The sequence below is a fragment of the Plectropomus leopardus genome, chromosome 4, assembly GCF_008729295.1.
Source record: "Plectropomus leopardus isolate mb chromosome 4, YSFRI_Pleo_2.0, whole genome shotgun sequence".
Classification (NCBI taxonomy): domain Eukaryota; kingdom Metazoa; phylum Chordata; class Actinopteri; order Perciformes; family Serranidae; genus Plectropomus; species Plectropomus leopardus.
In genome coordinates this window covers 25988460-26010001 of record NC_056466.1, presented here as the reverse complement: position 1 = coordinate 26010001, position 21542 = coordinate 25988460, and the positions used below count along the sequence as shown (strand labels likewise).

At 39.7% G+C, this 21542-nt stretch overlaps 1 protein-coding gene across 2 annotated transcripts in view; it reads left to right on the top strand.

Annotated features, from left to right (window-relative positions):
* The window catches only part of prkcaa (protein kinase C, alpha, a), a 186754-nt gene extending 173532 nt beyond the window's left edge, over window positions 1-13222 (top strand). The window contains exons 17-18 of one of the 2 annotated variants that reach the window (XM_042484740.1): window positions 1507-1527; window positions 11942-13222. In XM_042484740.1, coding sequence (XP_042340674.1) covers window positions 1507-1527; window positions 11942-12106 — 186 coding nt within the window. In that variant the 3' untranslated portion in view covers window positions 12107-13222. The remainder of the gene's footprint in view (window positions 1-1506; window positions 1528-11941) is intronic. The other variant, XM_042484741.1, reaches the window with a different exon arrangement.
* Window positions 13223-21542: the final 8320 nt, after the last annotated feature.

The window sequence follows — 21542 nt, the reverse complement described above, 5'->3', positions numbered from 1 at the left end:
GCACCTTTTGCTGGTCTTCTCCAAGGTTTTATATGTTATTTTGAGAGTCGTTGCCTAGTGACCTATTCCATCATTTAGGTATGATTGTGTGTTTGGGAAAAAAACAAGCATCTCTTTTGTAATTTAGCTGATTCCTTTTTTTTAATTTCGTCAGATCATAGTCACCCAGCTTCAGAAAATTCTATTCTTAAGTGGAGCGAACCATGACAGTTGTTAGCAGTGTTCAATTCTAGACAGTGGTGGATATAAGAAAGTAACCATATTGCATATTCTCGCTTTGATTGAAACTCAACTTGCTGTTGATGGTGCGTCAACATTTGATGTCTCTAGTATAATTACATACACAACCATTTACCAAGATGGTATAGTTGCCTTTGATGTACAACAGCCATCCATCCATCCCTCCATTCATTCATTTCCTGTATCTGCTTATTCTGTGTAGAGTGACGAGGGTCAAGAAGTAGTACAGACCAAGAACAGGTCGCTGTAGTATTCCAGGGCTTCTCTGAGGCTTCAGTGTAGAATAATTCCACTATTACTGCACAAGCATCACACAATCACACCTCCACCAGTACATACGTCATAGATGTGTTGTTGGCACTCCAATATGCTTTGGGGATTTATAGTAAATGACCGTTGCCATTTACTAGAAATATTTACATTAGGTCTCACCATGTGAAGGTGGCTGTATCATAGCGGATATATTCATGTGTGTTGAGATAGCTGATGCAATCTGAATGCAGTCCTTTGTAACATTCCTATTAGGAGTCGCTGACAGTGCCCAGGAATGAGGAGAATGTAACATGCACAGAGGAAGTTACACCATTGGTGTTGTCCACCATTCATTTCAAGACGAATTTCAGAGTTTTAAATGATTTCACAATGACGCAAAAGAAGTCTGGATTAAACCGATATTATATACTTGAGTTTTGTGAAAACATAAAAAATTATATGGTCGACAGTAAAAATAAATAAATAAATGAAATTGGGGCGCTTGCTCAATACATAGAAGTTACTTTAAACACCTCAGTTTGCAACATAATACTGCCTTGACATGACACTTTTGTATGGTCAAAACACAGCTGCAGGCGCAGGCTACTTATGGCATGCATTTTATGGGCCATAAATAATTTCAAAGCCTCTCATATGAATGTATAAATAATGTAACATCTATATATTATGAATGCATATCTCATATAGCTTACACTTTGCTGCACAGTGAGGGGTAGTTTTGAAATCCCTTGGGATTACACATGATCATGCAGAGCACACACACTTTCTCCCTGTGTCTTTCCATCATTTGCCCTCAAATATACGAACAGACAGTCACTGAGTCCATATAGAGTGTGTTTCTTTAAAAACAAAACAAAAAAACAACAGGCAACAGAGATGAAGTAGGTCACTCAGTGTCTTGTGTGTGAGTGTGTCTGTCTGTCTGTGTGTGTGTGTGTGTCCTTTACACATTCAGTTTAAATATTGTAGTTCTCTTCTGTTTCAACCCTCAAGGGCTCCAGTTCATCTAATAAGGTGAATCCTGACCTCTTTGTCCATGTAGTCCCCCGCTGAGTGGACATGCTGGGTGTCCTGGAAATGCTGTGTGTGCTTTGTGTGTGTATGTGTGAGTAAATGTATGTATGTGGGAAGGTTAAAGAAACTGAAGGTTAACAGAGATTGAGAAAAGCAGGGGAGGAAGATTTCCTTGCATGTACGCCTTGTCTCCCTGTGTCTACTTGCTGCATATGTGTGTGTGTGTGTGTGTGTGTGTGGGGGGGGGTGGGGGGGGGGGGGTTCATTGATACTCGGAGGGAGAGAAGAAAGCTTCTGCACTTGTATATTTGTCCACGCTGAAGTTGCAAGGAGGTGGATGCATGCAAACGGGCATGTCCTTTTGCATGCTTGCATGGGTCTGGTTTCTGACGCAGAAAAGGGTGAAAGATGAGGAAAGACAGTGGGAAACCATTGTTGAATGCTCTCTGTTTCCACCATAACCTGCTCTATAATGATCCATCCTGTCCATCTCACTGTGCCATGTAGTGCAGCACTGTTTCTGAGTCCATTATCACCAAATGGCTGTCATCATAAACCTCCCTCTCACCCCTCACCAAGTCTAACCCTGCCTCTCTAATCCACTCCTCCTCCTCTTTCCTTGTGCCTCTATCCCCGCTCAATCTCACTTCATCCGCCTGTGACAGCTGTGGAATTGCAATCAATACACCGGCTGCACCCAGCTGAGACATTTAAACCATCTGTGTTTATAGCACCAGGGCTTCAGACAGTGCGGAAGACACAACATTGTGTAGTAGAACGAGTGTCAGTGCAGGCTCGATTTATTGTCAATACATACTTACAGTACTGGATGCTGTCACCGTGCAGGTAACAAAACATAATTAAATGCCAGCCACATCCAGCGAGCTGTGCAGGCATGAAATCAGACAAATTTTTAAAGTAAAATGCCCTCGATGGCCACGTGTTTCACACCCACTTGTGGATGGCAGAACATCCTTATGGCTGAAGGGAGCAGAGAGGGATGCAGAAAGTAGGTCAGATAGGAAGCTGCTGATTGATAGTGATGGGAGCAGTGAATGAAGGGAGGGCGAGAAAGAGTGGGAGGACTTATTCACTGCACAGAAGTCTTGGAACAGTGTCCAAGGAAGGGATGCCTGATGGGATACTTGGACACTCACACTCACACATGCGCACACATGCACGCACGCATGCACAGACACACACACACACACACACACACACACACAGAAAATTATGGCAATATGGATGAGTTGTGACTCACTGTAGCTGTAAGAAAATGAGAGGCACACAGTGTTGCAACTTGACTGAGCATGTCTGCCTTTTCTCTTTTAATTAAAGGACATAAAAGGGAGCATTTTCAGTTTGTTTATGTAGTTATTTTTGATATATTTAGTTATTTATTTAATACGTAAAACTGGGAATCGGTGAGAATCCTGCAATACAATGCATATCACGACACAGGAGTTACGACTCAGTATATTGCGATACTTTAAGCAAGGTCATATATTGTAATTTTTTTCTAAATCTAATTTTAGGAGCTAGCATTGTGCTTTTTATTACTCTGCCTATAACAGAGGCCTGTGCTCTTTGTGTTAACGCTAGGAAGAGTGTGCAGTTTTTGGATGTAAAACGGACCCTGGAACTTCCTTTTCGAATCTATAAAAATGCACATTGCAGCAGATATTATTGTATGTTTCACAAACACTAATACTGTGTCAGCCACTGACAGTTAGCCTACAAGCTAACAAGCTAACAAACACAAATGATAAAAGATACTAATCACACTTAGACATTCTGATATGTCTGCAAGTCGCAGATTTGGAGCACAACTGATTCCTCGTTTTAGTCTGGGTCTGACTGAGGTTTAAACATGTACCAATAAATCTCTCAGATGTTTCCTCTAATGCTAACTCTAGCCATCATGAGCGCTGGGGTTAGGGTTAGGGTTGGTCAACCTAGTGCAAGTGGAACTACTGCCATTACTGCAGGCAAATTTCATAATGAAGGAGAAAGAGTTGATCTGCTTGAAGAACCTTTTCAGTTTTTATAACATACTTATGTGCGAAAACCATGTTAAACAAAATAGTAGTATTAGCGTAAGTGTTTTTACAAAATTTAAAACGTGTCCGGAGAGGAACTGTAAAAGCATGTGGTCATTTAAGGTTCTGGTTTAATCTTCATGCTTTATGCACCAATAACCCTGTGGATTCAACAGTGCTTTGTGATTTTCTCACATTGCAAATTCATGAAAAAGGGCACTGAGAGTGGTGTGGTAGATACATCCCACATAGTGCAGAAAAACATGTTTGTTAAAATGTGAAATATATTAAAATTCCACGCTGCTTTGAAACACCTTACTTTCCTACTCTGCGCTTAGAAATTCTGCCTTATGTTCATAAAATATTTTAAGTTTAAATGACTGATGTCCCTCTGTTATCCATTCACTGCTGATGACAAGCCAAGGATTCATCAAAACAAAGTAAGATGTTCAGTAGATTATGACAAAAACAGATAACTTTCCATGCCAGCGACTTTAGAGAGATGAAGGAAGAGAGAGAGTCATGGCACAACTCTTATTGGAGACGGGCGCTCATTTACCATACTAAGTAGCTGAGTGTTCTTTTAATATGCTTGAGTGCAGAGGCGTGCGCGTCTGTATGTGTGCGGAGAGAGAGAGGGAGATTAAAGATGAGAGAAAGTAGGTCAAAAACCCATGTAGGACACTGTGTCACTGTGTATGGGAGGATGTATCAACAGCATAATAGCTTTGGTCTCACCCCATAAGGGTTGGCTGAATCTCAGGATGAGAAAATAGGAGATGTAAGGCCTACGCTGCGGTTTCTCCAAAAGGCCAAGTTTGTGTGTATCTGGAAATATCACAAAGGCAGTGGGGCAGATTTTAATAACCATGGTTCATAATCTCATTTTCTCCTTTTGATCTTGTTGGGCTAATCTTTTGAGCTTCGTTTATCGTATGAGAACAGCTATTATGAAATAGTTTTCAGTGTCTTCGAGGTCCTGTATTTGTAATGTGATGCTTTTTCACACAAAAAACAATGTCTTGGTTTTTATATCACAAATTATTGCAGAAATTCAATAGTTAATCCAGATTAATTGCATTTTTAATTAGGTTTTCAATTCCATTATTTTGCATTTCAAAACAGTTTTGAAGTCCTTATGACATAACAAGGTAAAGCAATTTTTACCAGTCTTGATAAGGAATCAAATGACAACAAAAAACTGCATGGCACTAATATAAAACAGGCATGTTAGTAAAGGGGAGATTTGTGGGTACCCATAGAACCCGTTTTCATTCAGATATCTTGAGGTCAGAGGTCAAGGGACACCTGTGAAGAGACCATATCGTTTTTACATCGTCCAAATTTTGCCTAACTTTGAAGTGCTATTTATCCCCCTTCCTAGCAAGCTAGCATGGCATTGTTAGTGCCGCTGGATTCATTGGGTCTTTTTTCATATGATACCAGTATGATCACTCTTGGTTTAAAACACAGCCCAGTAATGTCTTTTAAAGACAGCAATATTGGCCTGAGAGTAATGGGATTAACAAAAAAAAAAAACACTTTATGTATGGACGTGTGATATCTCAGGAACACCTTGAGGGAATTTCTTTAAATTTGGCACAAACATCCACTTGGAAACAACAATAAACTGATTAGATTTTGGTAGTCAAAGCTAAAAGTAAAGGGGACCTTGCGTCCATCTTGTTCTCATCAGACTGGATATATTGTCAAGAATTACTATAAACAAAGTAATCGCTCATCGACTTCAGTTTCATTTTTGGCTGGTAGGTATAACATGAACACATCCAAATGCTACAACAGTTGGGTTCCGTTGGGTTCAGACTTCCACGTTTTCACAGAAATGGATGGTAATCCAGTTGTGGAGGTAATTCTAGTTTTTACTTTCAACACTCAGTACCCTGAAAAGTAATAAAACATGCTAAGTCCCACAACCTTTCTGTTAAGGCCCTGACACACCAAGCAGATGTTTGGCCAGTCGGCCTTCATAGCCAGTGGTTATTTAATGTTGATTTGATTTGTTCAGGGCTTAAAAAAGAAAAAAAAGGCTTGGACCAGAATATATAAATAAATCTAAATGAAGCATGTTTTCCAAAATAATGTCCAAACACTCAGCATTGTCAGTCTGGCAGCTGAAGCTCCATCCAGCATATGCTTTGCTTTATACATGGGTAGGAATATCACTTGAGAGCAGAAGCCTGGTGTCGCAAGGTGTAAACTGTTCTGTGATCCAAAAAAGGCACATCTTGGTGCTGGCAATTGTCGGTGGAGGTCAGAGTGGAAAATGTGTCTCTTCACTTGAGCGAGATAGTCAGTGATGGATAGAAGAAGACAAGGATATGGGGACACACAGGAGTTGAAGGATGCTGGAGATTACCCATCAGGTTTCTGCTGTGTGGGAACAAGAGAGTACATTCAGAGACAAACACACACACAAACACACACACACACACACAAACACACACAAACACACACACACACACACAACACACACACCTCAAAGTGTATGTCCTGCCTTCTATCCACTCTGACAGGGTGGTAGTGGCTTGGAGTGGATGTCACCTGTCGGACATTTATAAAACACACAGACACACACTGTAGAAAACATCTGTGTCTCATTGTTTTTATGTCCTGCTGTGTTCACTATCCTTAAATCACCCGACATGTGTTGTCTGGCCTTACCAATAAAAAATAAATTAAAAAAAACAGTAGAATGAAATAAATATAGAAATGTCTGTACCTTCATACCACAGCTTGACAAACACAGCCAGACATTCAGAAACACAAACAGACTGACACACACAAGCAGTTGTTAGCACACTCATGGATGCACTGACGCTCACATAAAACACAAACATACACACACATACACACACACTTACATGTCTTGTATGTGAATGTAGGGCAGCAGTGGATAAGGACAATTAGTCACAAGTTAGTCAAGAGTTTCAAAGCCAGGTCACAGATGGGTTTGAAGTCGTATACCAACAATTGAAACTGATTGGAAAGGACTGAAAAATAATGAAGTTATGTCTCATGACATCTATAAAAACTGCCTTTTTCACGCTTTCTTCCAAAACAAATCTTCTCAAGCTGTGGATAAGAGGAGGTCTAACATGGAGATTGCTGTTTTCCCGTACTAGATCAAACTCTGTGTGAGTGACTGTTAACTCTAAAGCTCGGCATACACAATGCTATTTTAGCCTGTTTCTGACCCGATTTTTGAGCCGTACGACCAAATTTCATCTGTCAGCTGTCTGGTGTTTGGATGAATTCTTGACATGTCTAAAATTTTGGTGTGCAGTCATCATGGTCTTGCACAGTTGAAGCAAAGTTACGAGTTGATTCTTCCATGTTAGTGACTTTTTTCTCACTTCGCCTGTTGGGATGTGGCAAACAGACCATCTGAAAGTGCAATGGCCTCATGACGTGTCACATGGACAGAAAATATAGAGGCCAGGTTGGTTTGTGGTAACAGCATATATACTTCTTTGAAGCTTCTTCCTCCTCAAGACCGACACGCCCAAGAGTAACATTGGCAAAAATGCATTATTGTGAAATGTACTAGTGTGTCATAAAAGACCTCTGCTAGTAAACAAATGTCTGTCTGCCTTTCAAAGCATTCGAACAAATCTTAAGTGACAACTGTCAAAGACCAGAAACGGTCACCAGGCCGTCTTATTGTGTTTTACACATATAGTGTGAGAACATCAATAGTGAACTTTGGCTTTATGTAGCATACAATTTACTTGTATAAGTAGGAGCTGAAATTAAACAACATTTTTTGAAATCGTTCAGTGTATGACCACCTTTAAAGAGTGGAGGCAATCATTGGTGTTCAGTCAGTAATAATATCAGTTATCATCAAGAAAAGGGACAGATGTTTGAGAATATCTGACTTTTTAATCCTTCACACTGTTTCTTAGTAATACCTGCAACTTTGAAGCAATGTTTGATGAAAATATTGCCTTTGCAGTGACAGCAACAGTTTGACTTTTATGCACTAATGTTGATGTCTATGGCAACAGTGCCAAAGGTGCTGTCCTCTCTCCATCCTCCTCTCTTTCTATTCAAGCTCTCCCTGTGTCAGAGCCCTTCGGCATTTGGCTGCACAGAGTCGGCTATTCTCACTGCCAGCTGCAGATCAGTTGCTCCTAAAGGAAAGTGAATGCTTATTAAGTAGGGGTGTGAATCTTTCAGTATCTCATGATTCAATTTGATTTCGATTTCAATGTCAATTTCAATTCTTGGGGTCACGATTCAATTCAGAATTGATTCTCAATTCAAAACAATTTCCGATTCAAAATCAATTCCCGATTCAAAATATAGGACGTATAATTTCAGGATCTACTCCAGTCTGTTTTGCCAGTGGCATATTATGTTATGAAAGGAAAGTGTGTATGAAATTATGGAGGTTTTATTATGTACAAGCTTTTTTGTTGTAGAAAACCTTTCTCCCAAGTGTTATTCTAGTTGTATAATAAACTATAGTTATTATAGTTCAAAAAAATGGACACACTTTTTTCGAAAAAGTCCCATTCCATATTCTGTGCTATTCTGCAAAGCAGCTCCTATCTGTGATGCTGCAGAGGGCCACATCACACTCCTGACACTTCAGAGAGGGGCCTGGTTTTCCTGCCTGCTCTGCCTGCAGTGAACACAGAGTTTACATCCATATGAGGCCCTGCTGCTTGTTAGACTGTCTCCTGATTTACCCTTATCTCATTATTATCATTATTATTATTATTAGTAGTAGTATTATTTTAGTATTAGTATTAGTATTAGTAGTATTAGTATTAGTATTAGTTATTAGTATTATAAGGCTACCAGTGTTTATTCTAATGCACGAGGCGCTACCAATAACACAGAGCGATAGATACGGTAGGATTTGGCAATCACAGTGCAGTTTGCTCCAGATGACGTATGGTGTACGTAGGCGGATACAAAGCGCAGGGGGCCGTCTTCCGATTGGTCGACAAGATCGAAACAAACCTCTGACCTCTCCAAAGGAACTCTGGGGAAACCAATATGGCGTTTAGCATCGATGCTAATGTACTTTTATCATCGAAATATGGATAAAATATATACGGAAGACACCCAATATCGGATATATCATTATGGATCTATTGAACAAGCTCCTTAAAAACACCTGAATTCCCAGGCTGGATACTGAGGCTTCTGAAAGAGCTACGATGCGGATCCTTCTGAACGGCACAGCCGGCAGCTTTCACCGGTGAGAAACAAGTAAGACGATCCGACAAACGGTCTCAAAATTATCAAGACAATTTTAGAGGGTTAAGAATATAATCGATGTTTAGGATTTTCTTTATCCATTCTGAATCGTCAAAAACGAGAATCGGGATTCTTATGTGAATCGATTTTCCCCACCCCTAATGTAAGGTGCCGCACTGGGTTTTAGTGTAAAGTATGATTACGTTTGTGTATTATTGTGTGTATTATTGTGTGTTTTGCAAGTGCATGCATCACTGATGAGGATAGAGAGGGATGTAAAGTATGGCCCCTGTCTCTTTCTTACTCGCTCGCTCTTTCTCTTGTACGCTGCTTCTTCATTTCTTCTTGGTCTTATTCCAGTAGAGATGATCGAATAAATGAATAAAAACCTTATGAGTTTTCTTTTCTTTATAATAGTGTTACAAACCATTTTATTGAGTCTTAGCAACCTAACTGTTAAACTTAGTCTAAGATTTTTTGTTGCTTTATCAAGAGTAATACATTCTTATGATGCATTTATTAACATTGAACTGCAGCCACTGGCTCTAAAGCAAAATAAGTGCCTTTTGATATGCACTTTGATGAATGTCGCTAGACGTTTAAAGTACAATGCTGATGCAGAGTTGCATTTGAATCAAACACTTTAACCAGGTATGGCTTGTCAATCATGACAAATGGACCTATCTTGTTACTTCTCTTTTAAAAATAAAAATGGTAGGAAGGCATTAGAGCTGGGTAAGAGTACCTGATACTGTGCCAAGTATTATTAAAACTTTTCCTCCTTTTGCACCTTGATCCAAAAAAAAAAAAAAAAAAAAAAAAACCTCCACTATTTGTATGGTTTCGCCCACAGCCAGCAAGGTTTGAATGTGATTGAATGCAACATTTGATTTGTTCACTACCTCGGGAACTTTAACAAAGGCAGTCTGCGCTGTGGTGAAGTACAGTGGAGTTTATTTGGCAGAGTTGGCAGTTCAGCTTTCCAAGATGCCACCAAATCGTTCAAAAGTATTTGTTGCAGTTAAAGTAGTTAATGCTTCAATTTGCATAATTAGGTAGAGAAAAGGGGGATCATTGGAAGGACTCTACTGGTATAGGTATCACCTAAAGGGTTCTGGTAATGGTACCACATGGTATTAGAATTTTTCAGACAATACCTGATCCTAGTCGGTACTAAGACACACTGGCGTTGTTTTTGTTAGAGAGTGCCCTTCTGAGGAGATCATCCATAAAAGCTAATCCTTAGAAGATACAGATGGCCCCAAGTGGCAGGAGCACGATCTCTGCATGCAAATATACAGCACCATAAATGAGATTAGCTTGGAAAGAGGTGAAGCGGTTGGTTTCCATGTTCTTTGGTCTTCTGGTCATGATAGAAACGGTGATTAGATAAAAAAGCATAAAGACTTTGGTGTAGTGTTTTAACAGGATCTGGTTGTGTGTGCATCAGCATTTCAGATGACTGAGCCTCGCGAGATGTTCTCTCACTCTAGTTTGAGTAAATAAGTCACGCAAATGCAAATGTCAGTTATCTCACATAACTTTAATATTGAACTGTTACTTGATTGTCATGGAAACAGGACATACCTGCATTACACTATTTCAACTTCACTGAAAAGACTGTCTTTTATCATAAAAGTGCATGTTAAGTTTGATATGTTTCAGTCAGGGGGAATATCATTACCGCAACAAAATGAGATGCATGAGCATGAACATGTACGGCTTTACTTTGCTAAGAAATCCTCATTAGTGCAGATTCACTCTCCGTGTGACATGATGTGTTTCCATATCTTTGATTTCATTTGATTATCTTCTCATCACACAAAAATGGAAAACACGTTTGATGTCTTCTGTGAAACACTGACGGAAAGAAGGAATCACGTCATTCTTCTGTAATGCAGCACCTTCATCTGCAGAAATAAAGGCGCTGCATCACAACAGGTTACGAGGTCAGAACAAATACAACATGCCTTGTTGCAGAGGTCCTGAAACCGTTTCCTCTCATAGAATCAATCCTGGGCTTTTGTTTACTGGAAACTGTGTTGCTGTTCCACAGCTGTGTCGATGTGGCTTTGGTATTCAGAAGGGTGCACTGCGATTCAGGTGAATGAGATGTAGAGCATGTAATCTGATGTTGTTAACCCATTACCGCATGTAGAAGAGGGATGAGGCAGGGATCAGGTGTGAAATGTTCCTCATTTTTATGTAGGCCGGGGGAACCAGGTGAAAATGCATTTTAGTTAGTCAACAGGTTGATGTGGGAGACATCAGAAATGTTGCTTGTTGTAATTGTCCATGCACACTGTTGAGTTGCCCAGCCCGGTGTGATTTTAGTAAAGTCAGTGGTGATGACAATGATATGGTGGTACTGAGGGTCAAAACACGACGTTTCACAAAACACAACAACATTTTAGAAAATACAACCACATTTCATTAAACGTGACATTTCAGAAAACGTACCTACAATTCAAAAAACACAACCACATTTCAGAAAACAAAGCTACAATTCAGAGAACACATTTTTCAAAATACTAGATTTCACAAAACACAACCGCATTTCACAAAACATAACAAAATTGCAGAAAACAAAACTACAATTTGACAAAATACATTTCACAAAACACAACCGCATTTTACAAAACAAAACTACATTTCAGAAAACACATTTCAAAAAACAAATAATTTCACAAAACACAACATTTCACACAAAGTGATAACATTTCAGAAACACAACCACATTTCACAACACACAACATTTCAGGAAATATATTTCACATAACATGTTGTTGTGCTCTGTGAAATGTTTTTGTTTTTTTTGTCATTTTTGTAAAATGTTGTTAAGATTTCTGATATGTCATGTTTTGACCATCAGGGACATCGTTAAATGGTCCTGACTGATGATGCTTGATGATGATGCGTGTCCTGTGCTTTGGGCTAATTTGCGAAAAGTTCCAAAACGTTGAAAGAAATTCTGCTGCTGAACGTCTCTTGCCTTCTCAGAATGGCCATGCGCTCACACACACATTTCAGCCAGCGCTCCAGTTTCCCCATGTCTGTCCCATCTTGTCAGTCTGCTTGCACTGTTTGTTATTCTACATTCCTTATGTCTAAACATGTCCTTCTTCTGTGTCTCTTTTCTACAGTGTGGCAAAGGAGCAGAGAACTTTGACAAGTTCTTCACACGCACCCAGCCCCAGCTCACACCGCCGGATGAGCTGGTTATCGCCAACATCGATCAGGCTGAGTTTTCAGGGTTCTCTTTCATCAACCCACAGTTTGTACACCCGTCACTCATGAACAGCGTATGAGACGGATGGGGAAGCATCCCTGAAGAACCTCCCTGCTCACTGCCACCCTCTCAAAGCAACCGCCAACCTAACATATGACCACAATGTGATCAAGGCCCCCGTAAACCTTTATGTGTTGGAATTATTCGCAAGCAGCATTCTGGGACATGCATGTTTGTCCTGTACAATATATTTGACAGCATAAATTCTAAAGATCAAGTTCTCGGCCATCAAAAGAAATAATTTCCTTTAGAATAATGATGAGCATGTACTGCAGATAAGGATGTCCCTCTTTACCGAGGCAATTAGTATTGAAGGTTTACCATAACTGGAGGCACTGAGACAGAACCTTTACCTACAATCACATTTAATTGATTCTGGAAAAGGTTTTCATGCTTAGAAATAGATTAACATTATGGTCTACAGATCTAGTCGGTGGGTCATAGTTTGTTTCCATGTAGATAATTATCACAGTAAACCATAGTTATTATGTGGTGACTTGAGAAACACTCACATAAGGCAGCGTAGACTATAGCCAAATATGAAGGACAGGCGGTGCAGGCATTGAAACAGAACCTTGTGAGTCAATGTTTCCTGTATCATGTTTACATTTTTTTCCCCTTTTTTAATTCATGGTTGACGGTATAAAATTCTATTTTAGTCCGATTTGACTCTAGCCGGTCTCAACTTCCCGTGTGCGTAGCAATTCAACTAAAAATGCACAGTTAGATGATGTGCAGCCTGTAAAACTGCAAATACGTCAGACATAAAGGTATGAAAGTGTGTCAGAGTTGGTTCCAATTTGTCATAACTTAGTTTCTTAGCTTAACTGCTATTGTGCTGTTTCACCTGCTTTTAGGGCTGGGCAATGAGGAAAAAATCAAATATCATTATGTTTTTGACCAAATACTTTGATGTTGATATTAGCAATGATACTTCAGGGTTGACTATTGGTTGCCTGATATCAGATAAAATTGATACAGTCAGCTTGTTAAAATCTGCTTCCATCTTCAGTCTGACATTGCTTCCACTCCAACCAGTTAGGGTATTAAGTCCACATTGCTGCATAGCCATGCCACCCTCCTGTTTGGTCGGGGTTTTAAGAGAAACTACAATGTTGGCCGATATTATGAAGACATGTTGATTTTGAACACAATAACTGCGTTTGTCCCGTTCTTGGCACTAATTGGCTAATTGAGTGCCCTCACAGCTCTCATTGGTCAGTTTATATTTTCTAACTTTTCTAACGAAGCAGTTAACTCAAACTAACTGGAGTTGGCAGATTTAAAAGTCTGGACCCCGGCAAGAATATTGGTGCTTTCATAAAATATGTACAGAGTGAGACTTTTGATGCATAATCATGAGTAATGAAAATATAATGAATACAAATTTGGTTAAAGCAAATAATAAAACAGCTTTAGCACTCTGGTAAGTTCATCATTTTACTGTAATGCAGCCATTAAAACTCGGAAAAGACAACATGTATGATATCGAAGATCTAAGACGGTATCTAGTGTCATATCACAATATCTGTATAATATCAATATATTGCCCAGCCCTACCTGCTTGTAAAAGTAATGATTCACGCACCTATTTTCTAGCCCTGCTTGAGCTGCAGATTGTATACTTCCCTTGTTAGTAAATTTGTGGACACTATGTGGACACACAGTAATCAGTTTAGTATGTGGGCAGTGGTAGGACATTCTTATATCTACCTTAGAATAAAAAAATCAAACCTAAAACGTTTACAGTTTCTCATGATATAACATTAGTCAGTGTTAACCACTGTCTCTGTCCCATGCTACGCCCATATCTACAAAACCTCCCGTTGGTCATAAATGTCTCAGAAAATCGAACCACATTTTGATAAACTGTTTGTTTTTTGGAAATAATACTATGTCATTGTGTATTAACCATTTAATGTTATACTGCATACAGTATCATGCCCTTGAGCGTAGATGAAACACATTAGTTTTTTTTAGAGGCAGAAGTTGCAAATCAACAGGAGCATTTCTTCTGCCAAAGCTTTGTTGTCCTCAGAACAAAACTCATCCCTCATTAGGAGTATGTCGACACAATCATTATGCGTTAAATCACCTTTTTCAGCATCCCTTTTCATTTATTTAATGTCTTTAAAAATAGATTCATTTTTACTCTCATTTCCTTTTGTGATCTCATACATTTTTTTCCATTATATCAGATTCATATTTTAAAGCATCTACTATCAGTGCATAACTCCTTTGTAAATAATCATGAGTTATTTAAAAAGAGCATAGCAAGTTACAGTTTTTATACCAACACCTGAATGTGCTTTTATTACATTAATTATATAAACCAATATTTGTATGTGGAAAAAAAGAAAGGAAAAAAAAGAGAAAAAAAATCAACAGCTAAGAAAGTAACCCAGTACAGATCAACTTTGTAACAGCTGGACTCTTTACCAGAGTCCAGATTTATCAAGTTGGGAAATATATCTGTTCTGCTTGTTTTGGCAGATTTATCAAGACTTTTATTTTCTTTATTCATATTCAATGACTGCAAATTGTGTGTTGACTGAATGTGTGTCTGGCTGTTGACTGCCCCTCTGTATCTGCATGCTCTTGGTAGGCATCATTCATGCACGTGATCTGCTAAAGGCTGCATGCTGATTATAAAACAAGTAAAAGTACGGCCTGAAAAGTGATACTCCGCTCAAAATCTAACTTGAGAGGTAAGAATTACCCGTTGTGGTCTTGAAAGTTTGTATCAGTTTTTTCCTTCTTGAAGAATAATGGCCATGGTTATCTTAAATTCATGTAACTATGAATAGATTCCAACAGTGAAAACTCTTCACTGAAGGTTTCCCCCCAAAAACAGTGTCAAACTTGCTGGAATTTTTTTTTTCCAACTTAAACTTTCCGTCTCTATCCTCACACATGACAAATAAACCCATCTGCAGCTTGTGGGTCTTGTCTAACCTGCATGCAGAAGGTAAATGACTCTCAAAAGAAAAACATTTAAGGTGGACCGTCGCTGTAAGCAAAGGTCTAGACTGACCACGGTTAACGTGGCTATTCCACATCACAGTCTGAAACCTTAAAGTGTGTCTTTGTCATTTTCCAACCTGGACCCTATTTCTTCATGTTTTTGTTTCTAAGTGACTGCTGCTAAACAGCAATTTTTCGATTTGGCCCAGTATTGAGAGAGAGGGCTGCAACCGCACAACGGGCCACAGTGTAACCAGAGCAATTGTACGCTGTCGCTGTATCTCCTTTAAATGTGGTTATTTTTGCCACAGACAAGCTCAGATTGTTATTATAAGTGCCTGAAGTGTATCTTTACCTTTTACTTGATCCAGTCAGTTCGTTATTGTGTCTAGGTCTCGCTCAAGGAGCAGTCTCATTGCTTCATAACAATGACGGTAACATGAATCAAAGGGAATAGTGTGTTCAGAGTACAGAAAGTGTTGCTCAGTGTTATCTAAAAGACTTTCAAAGTTGCATTTCCAGCGTTTTCTTTCTGCAATAAGTCACATCTCATGAGATTTCAGAATGAGACTTCTCCATATGTGAGACTTGGGCAAAATAACAGACTAAGAGACACTTCACACAATTAAAATAATGTAATCCTGACTGTATAATAGATAACCACTTTTAATGGACACACAGTGATGTTGCACAATTGCTTTGTTTGGTTACATTGTGGGCGTTGCGTGGCTGCAGCACTCTGTCTTAATACTGAACCAGTCTGAAAAATGAATGTTCGCATCAGTCACAGAGACACAAAAACATGGGAAAATAGGGTCCTGGTTGAAAAATGACAAAGCCACCCTTAAAGAGTTCTGATCTTAGACCAGCTAGACTCTTCAAGGGGTCAATCACAAGTGAAGTTTCAATGACGCAGTCTTGCTACAGTAATGAAACACCAAAGTCCTAATGCTCGGGCAGATTTGCAAACCATGTGTGAAAGCAAGAGTAAAGAACAATAGTGATTTTGCCAAAAGAATGCAGATTGTGGGGGCTCTAAGACATAGAGTAGACATTTAGTTTATTCATCTGAATAGATACTTTTTAAAAGCCTTTCCTGAGATATAGTCCCTGGTTCTAGATCAGTACACTTTTCTGTAGAAGCTTGATATGAATATACATTATGGCCCCCTGGTTCCTTCTGCCTTTACCTTTTTAGGGTGATGTGGAACACTGAATCCAGATCTGTGGTGAGTTGTGATTTAAACGCACTACTCGTTGCTAGACCAGTGGGACCACTTGCTTTTCAGTGTCTCATGAATGGGCTTCATGTTATAATGTTAATGTTGTGTTTTGGTCACTTTGTAAAGATTTGTTTTTGTTTTTTTGTTTTTTTTAGCTTTTGCTGTTGTCAGTTGCTGCAGTGTTGTCAGTTTTATTTCTTGACCTTCTGCTCAGAAATTCAGGAATGTTTCAAAGGATATATCACTTTAGAAAACTCATATCTGACTGATTTAGGAACTATTGAAGCGTTTGTAAGATTTTTCTCCATGTTTTTCTAAGACGTGTGCTCTCCTGCCATGTTTCCTGTAGTATATAACCTTTTGCATGTGCCAAACCTGGAAAAAATGCCAGAACCCGACAATAGCAGCGTTGCACTAGCTGTATTCACATGGATGACTTCCTCTTTGTGGCAGCTTCTCCCTGTGCGGGCCGAGACCTGCCTGAAGCCACACCTGTTGTACACTCTGTTGGCCACATAACATATAGCATGCTGCCATGAGTATACTAGTGCACTTTGTGTCAGTTCGCTTTACGATGCCAGTCAGTTTGATAAAAGACTCATCAGACATGGCACTAGATTTTCCTGCCTGTGTAGCCTTGGGCAGAAATGTGTCTGAAAAAAAAAAACATTTCAACTTGTGGAGCATTTTGATTTAACATCTGCGGTGAATTTCACAGAAGTAAGAGAAAATATCCCTTGTACATACTCGGAGTTTACTCAGCAACAGTCTTGTCCGAGCCTCTGCACCTCTGTACGTGCTGGCTTGATAGATCCATCCCTTTAATAGAATCTCTGACTACTTGCTTCCCAAACTTCTTTCTTCTTAATAATGTTTTTGAAAAGTCACAGTCAGTGTGGGCATGAAAAAATGATTTCTTACTCTCCCCTCGTGTGCCTTTCCTAACTCAGACATTTATACTGTACATCTTCTTCTTAACCCTGTGATGGCAGCGTCAGCACCTAGAGTCCGGCCAGTTAATTTGGCCCGATTCTGGGTCGTCATCCATTCTAAGTCTCTGCAAAGTTTGCCAACCGGACACGGCCCGACTTATTTGTTTACGGCAGTTTGGGCCGATGCTGCACAGGTTCATTTTTGATAATGGCTCGAGAATGGCAGTGTTGACAGGCGGAACTGGGCCACTTTATTGGGCCTGATTCTAGGGCGTCATTTATTTCAAGTTTCAGCCGCGTCAGGCAACTGGGCACGGCCCAACCTATTTCTTTTGGCATGCAGAGTTCGGGCCAATGCTGGGTCAGGTAGATTTTGATAATGATGCAGTAACGGCAGTGTCAGCAACTGGAATCGGGCCACTTTATTTTGCCTGATTCTGGGGTGTCATTCATCCCAAGTTTTAGCAAAGTCAGGCAACCGGATGCGACCCAGCTTATTTCTTCCATACCCAGTTTGGGCAAATGCTGGTCCAGGTCATATCTACCTATATCTACCTGGGAATCTTCATCATTCTTGCTCTGATCTAAACTCTCTACTCCCTGTTTACTGCATACCTTAACTCCTCTCACTCTATTTTTTATTGTCAGACTAGCTTAGTAAAGTTAAGTAATTCTTTTGATTTTATTTGACACCGTGTTAGTGTTTCAGCAGGTCTTGCAAATGAATGTGAATAAAAGGAGAGAAAAAAAAGGAAAAAAAATCTGTACGCTTTGTTCACATAAATGTTCATCATCTGGCCTAAACATCACAAATTTTAGAGCATTTAGTTTTTCGCCAAATACCTTTACAGTCGAAATGAAACTCACCCTCCCGTGTCTGCTTGCTTCACCTTTACCTCCCTGTGCCTATAAATGACTGAATGATGTAGTGAGTTAATTAATATCTGTATTGACGATATCAAAGGATGATCTTCGGGGAGAGAGGAAACAATGAACGGGTGATTGATGGGGTTTATAGTTCAGTGAACAAAAGGATAGATGATGATGGCTTGTTTGAAGGACGACCCCTGTGCCTCGTCACATTGAACCTCCCCTCCCTCATCGCCTCTTGTACGCCTCTCGTTCTTTCCGCCTGTTTCTTCTTCCTCAGTGCCTGGGCCAAGTCAATCCATCATCTTATCGACAGCGTGCTGGTCCTTTCACCCTTTAAATCCCATCAGGTCAGGAAAGCAGTTCACTTTTTCTTGTGCTCTTAACTCAAACACAGTTGGCATCAGTTCCACCTTTACCTTCTATCTACTGGTTTCTGCCAATGCATCATGGGAAAGGAGTTTTACCTTGTTTACTGTCTGTTTGATGTTGTCACATTTTATTTTATTTAAATTTTTTAATGGCCAGGAGATAACAGTGTCACTTTCTGGTGTAAAGATTTTATCTGAAATTAGAGGTTTTAAGAGAGAGGTCTGACTTTTTTTTCTTTTCTTTTTTTCATTTGGCAGTTCTTACAATACTACCTTCCTGTTTCCTGCTTTAGATGAATCTTGTGTAACGTCTTTCTTTTTGTGGGTAGTCATTAATCTCTGCTGCGTCCTGTCCGCTGTGTAATGAGAGTTGAGGTGAGCCGCCATCTTTTTGGCCGTACCAGAGCACAGGATCAACGATGTGCAGGAATGCCTTATCCCTTAACCCATACAGTAACACCGTCTCTAACTCTCCTCTCTTTGTTCATTTATTCTCTCAGTAGCCCTGTCCTTGTACATAAATGACTTACAGTAGATATCTACATAGACTGTAAAAGAAAGAATATATTGTATTTTGCAAAATAGTGTATGTTTGTTTTCTTCCCCTGTCAGCCTGAAACCTTTAAAATGAGTCTGAGCTATTTACCTTGTAATTGATTGTGTCATTTGTACCTAATGTATGATAATGACTTAATGCAAATAAAAAAGGAAAATGAGATACATCCTTTCTGCAAATGAGTTTTTTTTTTCTTCATCTTTTTCAATGCTTCTGCACTGGTGATAGTCTTGGCCGGAGGAATTATGGTTTTGGGTTGTCCATCTGTCCGTACTTCTGTCCGTACGTCCTTGTGTTCTTCATACTCTTTAACACCTTGGGGGATTTTCTTTAAATGTGGCACAACAGACAATAAACTGATTAGATTTTGGTGCTCGTGGGTCAAAGGTTAAGGTTGTTTTGACCATTGCTGTTGTGTAAATCTTGTGAATGTGATGTCTCAAGAATGCCTTGAGGGAAATCATTAACATTTGGTACCAACATCCACACAGACTCAAGGATGACCTGATTAGATTATGTTGGCTGGGAAGAGGAGCCTGCTGTGTTCCAGTACACCTTATCTCAGCAGAGGTAACCTTCCTTATTTTTCTAACACTGTGTTTGCAATTGTAAATATGTGACTGAATATGTGATCTCTTTTGTCAAACTCACTCAGTACACTCTAGGTGTCTGAATTCTGTCCTTTCAGCTGAGATAGATTGACTCTGTTAAACCCATCTTTTTTATTCTCTTTCATCACTTCATTAAAATATACAAGAGACAGCTACTTTTGTTTCCTTTAAATAGACATACAGTAATTTCAACCATTAACTTGACGTCGAGGATGGCATTAGACGGCTGATCTGGACTCCGTTGGAAGACAGAGGTTGACCAAGACAGAGAGATTCCTCGCTGCGGATGAGAAGCTGTCACCAGCAGGGACCTGGTCAACGCTCGAATCCTGGGATATTGGGAATAAAGAACTTACACGGTAAGAAGTGAATAAATACATTCTCATAAATAATTTCAGGAGAGGTTACAGAGTTGATCAAAGTGCACTAAGGATGAAAAACTGTAAAATCTCACACAATGACGGTAGTGTAGACAAAAGTGTCTTGATTATTTCATAGTGTTCCACTCGGTTTTGGTGTATTCGCCTAACAAGTGGACCATTATTTAAAAACCCAAGAGACAAACAAATAGAGATTAGGTAAAAGTCAGAGTAAAGAGAAATCTGGTGGGACACTTTTTCTGTACTCCTTCCACCAGTTATAAATGTATCTATCAAAACATATATCAGATATCTGTGGTTCAATTTGATAAGTGGGTTGAAATGGGCTTCCCAGCGACAGGAAGCTACAGCCAGAATCAGTTGGACCAGCTTAAGGCATGCTTGAAGACGTGGGAGCAGAGAGATGCAGAGGAACATGCAGCCATGTCCAGACGACAGCAAAAGATAAATAAGCCACTCGCGGCAGACTGCCTAATTCTTTTTACACAGCCTATGCTTTCCAAAGTTGAGAGAACGGGAAAGAGTTAAAGCAGAGCAACAAGATAGATGAAAAAAAAGATAAACTGGATAATACACAAGAACAAACTAACATGTTTTCTTTTTACTTCTTTGTCTGTTCTCAAATCACAAGAACCATTCTGGCTGGACCCTGATTCGGACTCGAAAAGAAGAGAAAATCCCACATCCCATGTCAGACTGAGAGCAGGAGGAGGGGGCCAGACCCCAAGTGACGGAGCAGCCTGCAGCACATACACACATTATATTGGGTGAGTCACAATCTCAGACTGATTATGACAGAATAGTGAGTAGTGCCATTGAATACACTGAAGCTAAGATTAAAATGACCAAACCTGAACAGCCTGCAATTGCATTGTATAATGATAAACATGAAGGATTTAGAAAATTGCCAGAGTAAACTTTAAGCACAGCAGTAAATTATGTAATCTCAGCTGATTCAGGAGCTGCATTATCTGTCCTAAAAGCATCAACATTACCAAATCCACCAAACAAGAGTGGCAGATATTACATATTATTTCTATGATGGAACCCTACACCCAAACCTTCATCACGCACACTTGCTGACACCATGACAAAACACTTTTTTTTTGTTATCTGAACATTGTCCCATTAACTTGATGGGGAGCAATCTAATGTGCCATTTAGGTACTGTGTTAACCTCACAGTTAGAACACTGCCTGTGAACACACAAATGGTGAAATGCAGTCCAAACTCAGTCCTCACACACACATCACAATGGTCTCTTGTCCTCACAGAATCAGGTGAATGCTGAGTTTCTAAAAATAGCGCACACGCAGCACCCAAGGAACCTGTTACATGCAGACAGACTGATGACACTGCACATCACATGTATCTGAAAGTTTTGAGAAAGTATGGTGTAAATCAGGAAGTAGAAAGGTTGTGTAAACATGTTTTCTGGACAAAGGAGGCTGCCGCTGTTTTCTGTATCTCTGTCTCAGAATAAGCTGTATGGAGCTCCGTGTCCACACGTGTCGCCGGCCAAGCCTGCTGGATGACAGTGGAAGGATT